Here is a 12,580-nt window from a genome sequence, read left to right as displayed (position 1 = left end):
GTCTGGATGCATGGCCCACACACAAAAACAATTAGGGCCAGCTATTTATTTGACCATTATTAATGGATAATATATTCTTTGAAACAAACAAAATAATAAAACAAATCTACTAAAAATTTAAAAATAAGTAAACTATAAATAAAAGGGGATGATTTTAACACACACTTTTTTAATCCTCACACACTGATTTAAAGAAATGAGGTATTATTAGAAGAGTAAAAGGTTAAAATAGGTGTGTGAGGATAAAAAAAAGGTGGGGTTAGAATTATCCCCTAAATAAAAATATATTGTTTTATTTTTCTATTATGAGTTTATTCTCGCCCCAAACTTTTTCAATTTCATCAATCCATGCTCATTTTTTCACTTCCAAATCTGAAAAACAAGCTCAACAATCATCGATACACACCTCTGTAAGTACTTTATCTAATTTATATCATATACAATCCGTGTATATATGTGTATTTTGCTTACCTTTTTACATTTCCTTAGATAATAAATTCAATTCAATTACGTAATTTTAGATCAGTCGTTTTCTTTCTGATGATCTGTAGACCGGTTAATTGTAAATTAATTGAATTATGCTTCTACAGTCTTTGAAGATTATATCTAATTTTACGCAAAATTCATGTCGTTAAATTATTGTTTCTAGTGTTAATCAGCTCCAATTTCGAATTATATAGAGAATTTAATTTCATTAATTTTCAATCATTTATTGTATCTGTTGCTTTGTGTCGCTGTTGCTGTAGTTGTAGCTGTTTTATTTATCACTTTAGTGATTATTATTCTTAATTTTATTTATTTAATAATTTATTTTATTTTACTTTTTTGTGATGTAGGATTAAAGTGGAGGATAATATCATCTAAGATTGTTGGTTTGAGGTACTTGTGAATACAATATGGCTTGTAAGGGGTTTTTGGAGTGTTTATTGAAGCTCCTAAACTTCTTGTTAACGCTTACCGGTCTCGCGATGATCGGATATGGTGTTTACATGTTTGTGATGTACAAAAATGCAATGGATAATCCAGAACCGCCACATCGAGATTTAGTGCCGCCACATCGAGACTTGGTGCCGCCACATGGAGATTTAATGCCGCCACATGGAGATTTGATACTGCTTGGTCGCCCTATGTTAATGGCTGTCTCGTTGTCTGCCAGCGACATCTTTGATAACTTGCCTACTGCGTGGTATGCTGTTGTTAGGTTTTGCGATTGCATATTGATTTTCGGTTATTTTTGTTATACAGTTGATCGAATTATTATGCTTTTGGTTTGAAGTAGTAGCGTTGTCCATTCTGTGCAGGTTCATTTATCTATTTTTTGGTGTTGGTGCTGCTTTTTTTATCATATCTTGTTTTGGTTGCATTGGAGCAGCCACACGAAGTGGATGTTGCCTAACTTGTGTATCCTTCTTTTCGACTTCATTATATATAGATATTTTGCACAGGCGCTGATGATAATTAAGCTTGTAGAATCAAAATCTTGCATTTTGGTATAGGTGGCAAAATGGACGGGTTGGGTAACGGGTAATGGTTGTCTAAAACATGTTCTGGTTGACCAACTACCACTTTTGTTTGTATCCTTATATATATATATACTAGTTTTATGAGCCCGTGCGTTGCACGAAAGCTGTAAAAATTAGTATTCGATAACGCTAGTATTCATACTTATCAAATGTAAAATATATATACAATTGAAAAAATCCATTTATTATCAATAACATTTGTATCGAAAACTTTAGTATTAAATACTAACGCATAGATAATGAACCCGTCCGTTGAAACAATTTTATGATTATTTGAATATGAATCTTACTTATAAATGTTACGGAAAATATTATAATCATATAAATTTAGATAATTAAGTCATATAATTAAGATAATAAAAATAATAGTTATTATTATTATTATTATTATTATTATTATTATGTTACGTATAAGTATTTAATTTAGATAATTATTGGAGTATTTTATTTACGTATATAATATTTATAAAATTAAGATAAGATGATTATGGACTTAATATTTACGTATATAATATTTATATTTATAATATTTGTAAGATGATTATTATTTACGTATATAAAGCATATATTTAGTTAAGGAAGAGTAATTCTGAGTTATTTTAGAGAGTTATAATTATTTAATTCAGTTTAATTAAAGAAAATAACATGTATGATTATTTAATTCAGGTTTATTAAGAAAATGACACGTAAGATTATTTAATTCAGATTAATTGAGAAATTGACACGTAGGATTATAAGCACGCGCTTTATAATAATGTATAGATATATATATATATATATATATATATATATATATATATATATATATATATATATATATATATATATATATATATATATATATATATGGTTGGGTAACGGGTGATGGTTGTTTAAAACATGTTCTGGTTGACCAACTACCACTTTTGTTTGTATCCTTATATATATATATATATATATATATATATATATATATATATATGTTAACGGGTAATGGTTGTCTAAAACATGTTCTGGTTGACCAACTACCACTTTTGTTTGTATCCTTATATATATATATATATATGGTTACGTCAACCACTTTTGTTTGTATCCTTATATATATATATATATATATATATATATATATATATATATATATATATATATATATATGGTTGGGTAACGGGTGATGGTTGTTTAAAACATGTTCTGGTTGACCAACTACCACTTTTGTTTGTATCCTTATATATATATATATATATATATATATATATATATATATATATATATATATATATATATAGGGGCAGGATCAATGGGGAAGTAACCAATCGGGGGGAAGCGGGGGGAAGCAAATTTTTTTTTTTTTTTTCGTTTTTTTTTTAAAATTTTTTTTTTTCCAGCATCAAGATCACACGAAAATATGAATATTTAGAAGAGACACTTCGTGATGAATGTTATTATTTAGGTTGGAAAACGATCGACAAAAATAACATTCAAGATAATATTGTTCGTGAAGAATATGAACGTTTTTTTTCCATGTTTTGTGAAGTAAAATTTAGCCCGATTTAGAGTTTAGGGTTTAGGGTTTGGTGTTTAGGGTTTATTCCATAAACCCAAAACACCAAACCCTAAACCCTAAATCCTAAACCCTACACTCTAAACCGTTCGTGTTAAAAACTCAATCTAAATCCTAAATCTAAACCCTAAATCTAAACCCTAAACCCTAATATCTAAACCCTATAAACCCTAATATCTAAACCCCAATAGCTAAAACCTCAAAATACGCTCGAAAAACACGATAATTGTTATATATTACTTCCTCGAGCGTTTTCCCGCCAAAATAAAAACATTTATCACAAAGTGTCTCTACTAAATGTTCATATTTTCATCTCATCTATAATGTTCGTGAACAAAGTTTTTCAAAAAACGAAAAAAAAAAAAAAAAAAAATTTGCTTCCCCCCGCTTCCCCCCAAGATCAAGAGGGAAGTAACCAATCGAGGGGAAGCAAATTTTTTTTTTTTTTTTTTTTTTCGTTTTTTGAAAAACCTTTGTTCACGGACATTGTAGATGAGATGAAAATATGAACATTTAGTAGAGACACTTTGTGATAAATGTTTTTATTTTGGCGGGAAAACGCTCGAGGAAGTAATATATAACAATTATCGTGTTTTTCGAGCGTATTTTGAGGTTTTAGCTATTGGGGTTTAGATATTAGGGTTTAGATATTAGGGTTTAGAAATTTAGGGTTTGGGGTTTAGATTTAGGATTTAGATTGAGTTTTTAACACGAACGGTTTAGAGTTTAGGGTTTAGGGTTTGGTGTTTTGGGTTTATGGAATAAACCCTAAACTCTAAATCGGGCTAAATTTTACTTCACAAAACATGAAGAAAAAAACGTTCATATTCTTCACGAATAATATTATCTTGAATGTTATTTTTGTCGATCGTTTTCCCGCCTAAATAATAACATTCATCACGAAGTGTCTCTTCTAAATGTTCATATTTTCGTGTGATCTTGATGCCGGAAAAAAAAAATTCAAAAAAAACGAATTTTTTTTTTTTTTTGCTTCCCCCCGATTGGTTCCTTCCCCATTGAACCTGCCCCTATATATATATATATATATATATATATATATATATATATATATATATATATATATATATATATATAAAAGAGATTTATTTAGCTTAGTTGTCAATAAAACCATTTTTAAGGGGTTAATGACAAGTGAAATTTACACATGTTAAATTCTCAATGATTGTGATTAAAATCCATTAAATAAACGATTAATAACAATATTAGAGAATAAAGTAATAAAAAAAATAAGGGCAATTTAGTACGGGTAATTGAGAGATTGTTGTAACTACCCAATTAGAAAAATATGTTTAATTATAGTGAAACACTTACGACTCATATTCAGTATTGTGTCGTTATTCATTTATATGTCATTATTGTGAACCAAGATCGCTAGAGAAAAAAATTATGTTTTTATGTAACTAATCTTCAAACAGATTTTGAGTAGCCGTGCAACACACGGGCTCAAAAACTAGTATGTATATATATATATATATATATATCTATATATATATATGATTACAATAACTATTATTAACATATTGATCCAATTTTTTGTAGAATGAAACTTCTTTGGTAGTTTTAAACACTTGACTATATTTGATATGTTTTCCGTTTCGCCTTTTTATGAAAATCTACCCTTTATCAATAAAAAAATTAAAACAACCCGACTCCCACTATACATGTAATGCATCGATATGTAGTTAAATACCTTAATACAATGCAGTACTCCGTCCTGGTGATCTTGTTAATATTGGCGGAAGTGGGATGCGCTGCTTTCATTTTCTTTGACAAAAGCTGGAGAACCGTGAGTTTTCCTTTAATTACTTTTTAACTTTTGATATTTTGTATCATATATCTATTTGATTATACAAACATAAATGTGTCATCAGGAGATCCCTGTTGACAAAACCGGAGATTTTGACATGATATATGGATTTTTGGAGGAGAATTGGGAGATATGCAGATGGGTTGCTCTTGGAGCGGTTATATTGGAGGTAAGCCCCTTCGATTTGTATATCGAGGAAACAAAAAATAGTGCATCAGATTACGATAGTGATGATATATAACGCACTAGTCACTTATAGAGAGAACAAAAAAAATTCCCGGACAAAGCACAATTTGGGTCAATCCCGCCCGATTTTACGCATGCAAAAGTTAACGTGTCAGTTTCGTCTCCTTTAATTTGGACCCTGATATAGCTTTGTAAAGTTTTTTGAGTCAAGGTACTTGTTTATTTAGTAAAGTGGTAATTTTTATTTTGAACCTGATATGATGTGGATTTTCAGGTTCTTGCATTCTTGTTAGCTCTAATGGTACGGGCTGCAAATAGTCCACCAGATTACGATAGTGATGATGAGTACATAGTGGGTCCCAGGCAGCAAAGACAACCTTTGATTAGTAGGCAACCAGTTCCTGTTACAGGTATTCCTGTTACTACTGCTACACTTGATAACCGTCCAAGCAGAAACGATGCATGGAGTACTCGAATGAGGGAAAAGGTGTGTTTTTTTTTTAACTTTTTAATAATAGAGATACCAACTCTGACATTTACTTGTGATTGCGCCAATTTGGGTTATTATTATTTTTACCAAGGGTAAAATGTAAGGGGTGTTCATCCGTTTGGTTTTCGGGTTTCCACGGTTTATTCGGTTCAGTTATTTTGGTTTCGCAACATTTTGGAGGCAAAACCCAAACCAATTCAATTTCAAAACCGAAACCCTTGGAAATAGTGAAACCAAAAACCGAATTCAAATTTGAAAACCAAAATAAAAAACCAGATTCAAATTCGGTTTTTCTTTTTTTCGGTTTGTACTTGGTTCTGATTTTGGGTTAATCGGTTTGTAACCAAATATTGAACACCCCTAGTAAAATGATGAAAAATTAGCTAAACAGGAAATGTATCTAAAGTCTCTTCCTCATGGAGCATGAAACCCTTCCTCATCTTATGTAAAAAGTTAAGACTAGTATTAGAGAAAAAGGTCACAGTGATCTTAATCTCACAGCACCCATTTTTACCACCTCTGCTAATTCGTCTGATGTTCTTTTTTTATTTTTATTTTTTGCCTGGGATTTGCTTCTCAAATTAGATTCGTTGTTTGTTGATCTTGTTAAAAAGAGCTATTCATTAATAAAAAAATTTCTTACAAACTCTAATGCTTTAGATTTGATTCGTATATATTCATATAAGCAGAATAGGTCAAGTGGCCACCGAGTTCTCAATGAAGCAGGAAACCCAGGTTCAATTCTTGGTAACGCCCAAGATTGAATTAATTAGGCCCTTGACTAGTGGGGGCGCCAATGTGCGCAATTCATCCGGTTACGGGTCTCGTCACCCACGGGTTTTAGTGGGGACCCAATGTGGTTGTCGCTAGGTCCAAACCCCCCCAAAAAAATGTGAACTGGGAGTTCTGTTCTTATAACACAAACATGAAACCTGAAAGTGTTATCACGAAAAAGGATATTGACAATTCAATGTTGTTTTTGTGTGTGTAAAACAGTATGGCCTTGATACAACTGAGTTCACATACAACCCGAACGAGTCAAACAGGTATCAGCAAGGCAATGTGCAGTCAACGGAGGAGAAAGGCAGATGCACCATCATGTAACTTCGATTTGAGGATGTACGTTTATTAAACGCATTTTGTTCCATTGATGTGTGATCTGTGTATGTTTATCAGCACTTGATGTCGTTTTGAGTGTGTATAAAACACAGTTTCACTCCTGTAATTTTACTTTTTTATCCTAACTATGCCTGGCAAACGGGTCAGGTTGGGTCGAGACCCAAATGGGTTTGAGTCAAAACGAGTCATGGGTCGAAACGAGTTTTAATTTAAATGGGTCAAACGGGTTGGGTCTGAGTGGGTCGAGACCCAAACGGATTGGGTTGGGTCGAGAATCATTTTGTTCAATAAAATTTTAGTTTTAAATATTTTTTATCATTTTTATTATTTTTTATTTTTATTATTTTTTATTTAATTTGAAAAATTACATTGTGCAACTAAAATCCAAAATTTTACAGCCTGAATTGTTAGACCTATATATAAGATCCGTTGGACCCGTCTCTATTTGTTGGACTTGGTGGATTTCAACCCGATCGACCCAATTCTTATTTTTTTGTCTAAGACCCAATATGTTCTAAGAATTCCCTCATTGAACCAATTTTTAGGAATGCGAATCTCAAAAATTGAAAACTTTACAACTCGACCCATTTACCCATATGCATGACCCATTAGACGCAAATTGAGCACTTTGGGTTTGGTTTATGTCCTAACTTATAGATCTGTCTTCTCTGTTTTTTGGTGTCAAACTTATATAGTCTGAATTTCGTGCCAACCCAATCTTTTTGTTCTCTATATCGATCTATCGATCACTTGCCACATATTGAGATACATCACCTATTCATCTTTAAACAAACAATACAAAAATAATGTTTATAATGTTTTTGTTAAAAGGCAGAAAGCCATATAGATGCACAAAAACCGGATCCGGATTTAAAAAAACGGACAAAAAAAAAACGGATTTTTCAGGATCCGGTTCCGGATCCGGTTCCGGTTCTCGGGGTCGGTTTTTTTTTGGATTTTTTTTCGGAATCGGATTTTTTTCGGATCTCGACCGGATTTTTTTCGGACTAAGATCTTTGTCGGATTTTGATTTTTACCGGTTAAATTTTTAACGGTTCGCTTTTTATAACTTTTGAACAACAATAATATAATCAATATAAACAAAATGTATAACGCTTAAACAAGTAACAACTATAAATAATATAATTATAATTTATAACGCTTAACACTATAAATAATATAAATAACAACATTTTTATTCAAATGATTAACCACTATAGATAATATAATTAACAATAACAATACATTTATTTGAACGATACAAGTTACAACTATAAGTATACAAAAGTTAATACATTATTCGAGCTTCGGCATGGCCATCACCCGATAATGTATTACGAGCAAAGTATATCGAGCTTCGGCATTGCCATCACCCATTATACATTACTCGTCTTGCCTTCGTCGTTCGTGATATGCTTCACTTGCTTCAAATTCGGGGTCATCAACAGCAAATGTTCGTTGGTAATTTGCAATATATTCGTCCATGTTAATGGGATCATATTCACCTTCCTCAACTTCGGTCTCGGTATTTCCTTCGGTTGATGAAGGTGATAATCCCGCTTCTATTTCTTCCATCTCTATAAAATTTTCAACGTCATTATCTAACGGACATTCTAATGACGTTTGATCTTGTATCATATCTACCCCGTCCAAATAATCCTTCAAACATACGCATACTTCCACGGCTTGGGGGGTAAGTCTTGACATTCTTTCCGAAATAATTCGACCGCTAAGAGAAAAAGCCGATTCGGAAGCTACGGTTGAAGCTTGAACGGCTAATAAGTCACGAACCATAGTGGATATTATTGGATAGGTGTCTTCTTTTGTTTTCCATCAAGCCAAAACATCAAAGTTGTGAAATTGTTGTGGATTCATGTTTAGTGCAAAGTTTCCAATCTTGTAATTTCCCAACTCGCTTGTGGGTGCCGATGTTCGGGCACGTTACGAAGCGTCTTCACGTAATTGGTTAAAAAGACTAATATTAAGGTCTCGGGCCCTTCCAGAAGATGATCTACTCTCAAATTGGTCAACAATTGGGTTTGATTGTCGACCATAAGTTGTTGCATAAATTGAAAATAATTGCTCAAAGGTGTTATTAAATTCGAGTATTTGGTTGTTTATATAGTTGGGTTCGGCGTCTTCGGGACCATGAATACAATCCAAATTTTGATATATTGTTGTCATCAAAAGTTCCACCCCATTAAAATTGATTTTCGGGTCAAGTGCGGCCGCAAATAAAAAAACTTTAGGTATTGTTCCAAAATATTTTTTTAGTTTTTTTCTTGTGTGAAAAACGGTTTGTCTAAAAATACGATTATTTGAGTTCGCAAATTCGTTAATTTTTTCCGTCATTATATAAAGTTGTTGTAAAACTAGTGAGCTAGTTGGGTAATAAACACCCGAAACTTTTGTCGTTGCCTCTTTAAAAACTTGTAAAAAATTTGTTAATGCTTCCAAGTCATCCCATTCGTCGTTATCAATCGGTTCATAATATCCCTTTCTAATTAGTTTATTATTAAAACCGATTAAAGTTTCTTTTTGTCGTAATATATTTTCAAACATAAGACTAGTAGAATTCCACCTAGTATTATTATCAAAATAAGGACCTAACCAAATGCCATTACAAGTTTTAACAAAAATTTTATAGTTTTTATGTCGTTCGTTGCTCGTACGATATATCGTTACTAATAATTTTATAAATTTATCTTTTAACGAACTACAATAAGTTAAACAATCTTGAACGGCCAAGTTTATAATATGAGCAACACAACGTGTATGTATAAACGCACCATTTAAAACCGGTTGCATTCGTATTTTTAACATATCCATGGCACTAGTATTATTAGAAGCATTATCTAGCGAAATTGATAATGCTAAAAACGAACATATATTTCATAGCATTATCCCTCAAGAAAGACAAACTTTTAGTTGCAATTGTTCTATTTACAAGTGATATTCGTTTAAATAATAAAAGGTGAAGACAAAAGACAGATTCGACGAATTGAAGACGCAAACGACCAAAAGGCTCAAAAGTACAAAGTAAAATCAAAGTGGTTCAATTTATTGATGAGAAACGTCTAAAAATTACAAGAGTACGAGCCGCAAAACGCAAAGTACAAGATATTAAATAGTACGAAAGGACGTTCGAAAATCCGGAACCGGGACCAGAGTCAACTCTCAACGCGCGACGCAACGGACCTAAAATTACGAGTCAACTATGTAAAAGAATATAATATAATATATATATATATATATATATATATATATATATATATATATATATATACATTAAAAAAATGCAGCAGCCCACGTTTTGGAATCTTTGTGAGCTGGAAAAGCAGGCCATGCGATCGCATGGCCAGAAGGCATAATTTTCATGCGATCGCATGGTAGTGAAAGGCTGGCCACATCTATAAATTTCGCAGTTTTTGGTCGAATGTTTTACACTTTTTTCTAATCTATCTCTCACTCTTACGATATATATATATATATATATATATATATATATATATATATATATATATATATATATATATATATATATATATATAATTTATAATTTATAATTTTAATTTTAATTTAAGATTAATAATAATAAGGGTATGTTAGCGAATGTTGTAAGTGTGTAAATCGAAATTCTGTCCGTGTAACGCTACGCTATTATTAATCATTGTAAGTTATGTTCAACCTTTTTAAATCAATGTCTCGTAGCTAAGTTATTACTATGCTTATTTAAATTGAAGTAATCGTGATGTTGGGCTAAAATATTAAAAATGGGGTAATTGGGTTTTGTACCATAATTGGGGTTTGGACAAAAGAACGACACTTGTGGAAATTAGACTATGGGCTATTAATGATCTTTATATTTGTTTAATTGAATGATAGTTCGTTAATTTAATATAAAAATTACAATTGGACGTACCTATAAATAACCACATACACTCGATCGGACACGATGGGCAGGATATTTATAAGTACTAATAATCGTTCATTTAACCGGACACAGGAATGGATTAATAGTTAATGGACTTATTAAAACAGGGGTGAATTACATACAAGGAAAATTGGTGTAATTATAGTTTAAGTCCCCAATTAGTTGGAATATTTGACTTCGGATATAAGGATAATTTGACGAGGACACTCGCACTTTATATTTATGACTGATGGACTGTTATGGACAAAAACCAGATGGACATATTGAATAATCCAGGACAAAGGACAATTAACCCATGGTAATAAACTAAAATCAACATGTCAAACATCATGATTATGGAAGTTTAAATAAGCATAATTCCTTTATTTCATATTTTATCGCACTTTTATTTACTGTCATTTTATTTATCGCACTTTTATTTACTGTCATTTTATTTATCGCAATTTTATTTATCGCACTTTAATTATTGTCATTTACTTTACGTTTTAAATTAAGTTTTATTTTTAATATTTTACATTAGGTTTTAACTGCGACTAAAGTTTTAAAATCGACAAACCGGTCATTAAACGGTAAAATCCCCCTTTTATAATAATAATACTACTTATATTTATATATATATTTATATACAAATTTAGTTTTAAATATAGCATTAAACTTGGCTAGATCCCTGTGGAACGAACCGAACTTACTAAAAACTACACTACTGTACGATTAGGTACACTGCCTATAAGTGTTGTAGCAAGGTTTAGGTATTTCCACTCTATAAATAAATAAATAACTTGTGTAAAATTGTATCGTATTTAATAGTATTTCGCAGTAAAAATATAACTATTTCGTATACACCTCTACGCACATCAGAAATAGTAAAAACTTTATCGATTAAATTATATTCAATCAAAGTGTCTTGTATAATTTTTCTTAAATTATTACCATTATGCGGATAAGCAAATAATTTAAAAGCGATAGTCCGTTTCATTAATAACCACGAATCGGGATGAAACCAATGAGCGGTAACGGCTAAATAAGAATTTGCCGTTCCGTGTGGTGCGTTCCAAACATCACAAGTTATAGAAACTTTATGTTTATATGTTCGAAAACCTTCAATTATATCATTTTTAGCTTTTTTCCATAATTTAAATGCGTCACATCTTAGAGTAGTACGACTTACATTGTCATATCGCGGTTGTAGTCGGTTCCGAATTAGCTCCGTAAGCTTTGGATTGTCGAAGTGGTTGAAAGGAAGCCCTTGTTGAATGACAAACCTTGCCAAATCTTGACGAAGAGCTTCTTGATCGTATAAAAAAAATCGAATCATCCCGACCAAGTGTACGCACATCAAGTATTTTTGGCACCGCTGCCGGGGACTCCTAAACGCCGAAAGCGCAACGCTATAAAAAAAGATTTTTTTTAGTTTTAATTAAGTTTTTGTATAAAATATAAGTTTTATTTTTTTTTTTAAAAATACAAAAAATACAAAAACAAGAAAAAGAAAAAAATATCTATATTTTAAAGTTTAGTTAAATTAAAAAGTTTATATTTTTTATTTATTGTGAAAAGTTATAAAAAATAATAAGTAATAATTTTTTTTATTTACTAATAATTTATATGTATATTTTATATATATTAAAAATAGAAAAAAAATATAAAAATCAATCGGGCCCGAGAACTGTAGCAGCCCAATTTTTGAACCAGATCCGAGGCTCATGCGATCGCATGAGATTTTAACTATCAACCCATGCGATCGCATGGTTTGAGTTGACAGCCCTGAAACCTTTGACTGCCGAATAGGTTTAGGGTTTAATATTAATTATTATTATTATTAATTAAAACCTAATTAGGGTTTTATTTATTTATTAATTAGTTTTAGTTTTATTATTTTGTATTTTTAGTTTTAAACTAGTTTTATTAAATTATAAAATTAATACTTTTATAAATAAATAATTTAAAAATTATATTTTTA

General features: G+C 31.0%; 1 protein-coding gene across 1 annotated transcript; it reads left to right on the top strand.

Moving 5' to 3' along the window:
- Positions 1–277: 277 nt before the first annotated feature.
- Positions 278–6,811, top strand: LOC139891672 (tobamovirus multiplication protein 2A-like). The gene is made up of 7 exons (XM_071874660.1): positions 278–410; positions 837–1,186; positions 1,302–1,401; positions 4,790–4,870; positions 4,956–5,060; positions 5,352–5,564; positions 6,564–6,811. The coding sequence occupies exons 2-7, from the start codon at positions 897–899 to the stop codon at positions 6,669–6,671; spliced, it is 897 nt and encodes a 298-aa protein (XP_071730761.1). The 5' UTR covers positions 278–410; positions 837–896; the 3' UTR covers positions 6,672–6,811.
- Positions 6,812–12,580: the final 5,769 nt, after the last annotated feature.

Source organism: Rutidosis leptorrhynchoides, chromosome 2 (genome assembly GCF_046630445.1).
Source record: "Rutidosis leptorrhynchoides isolate AG116_Rl617_1_P2 chromosome 2, CSIRO_AGI_Rlap_v1, whole genome shotgun sequence".
Taxonomy (NCBI): Eukaryota; Viridiplantae; Streptophyta; class Magnoliopsida; order Asterales; family Asteraceae; genus Rutidosis; species Rutidosis leptorrhynchoides.
The sequence above is the reverse complement of the archived record's forward strand: the minus strand, read 5'-3'. Positions and strand labels throughout refer to the sequence as shown.

Excerpts from the sequence above, each read along its gene's own strand:
- LOC139891672 (XM_071874660.1), top strand. The coding sequence starts at position 897 with ATGGCTTGTAAGGGGTTTTTGGAGTGTTTATTGAAGCTCCTAAACTTC. Across the intron at positions 1,402-4,789 it reads GTGGATGTTGCCTAACTTGT|TACTCCGTCCTGGTGATCTT; the intron begins GTATCCTTCTTT and ends AATACAATGCAG. Across the intron at positions 4,871-4,955 it reads TTGACAAAAGCTGGAGAACC|GAGATCCCTGTTGACAAAAC; the intron begins GTGAGTTTTCCT and ends ATGTGTCATCAG.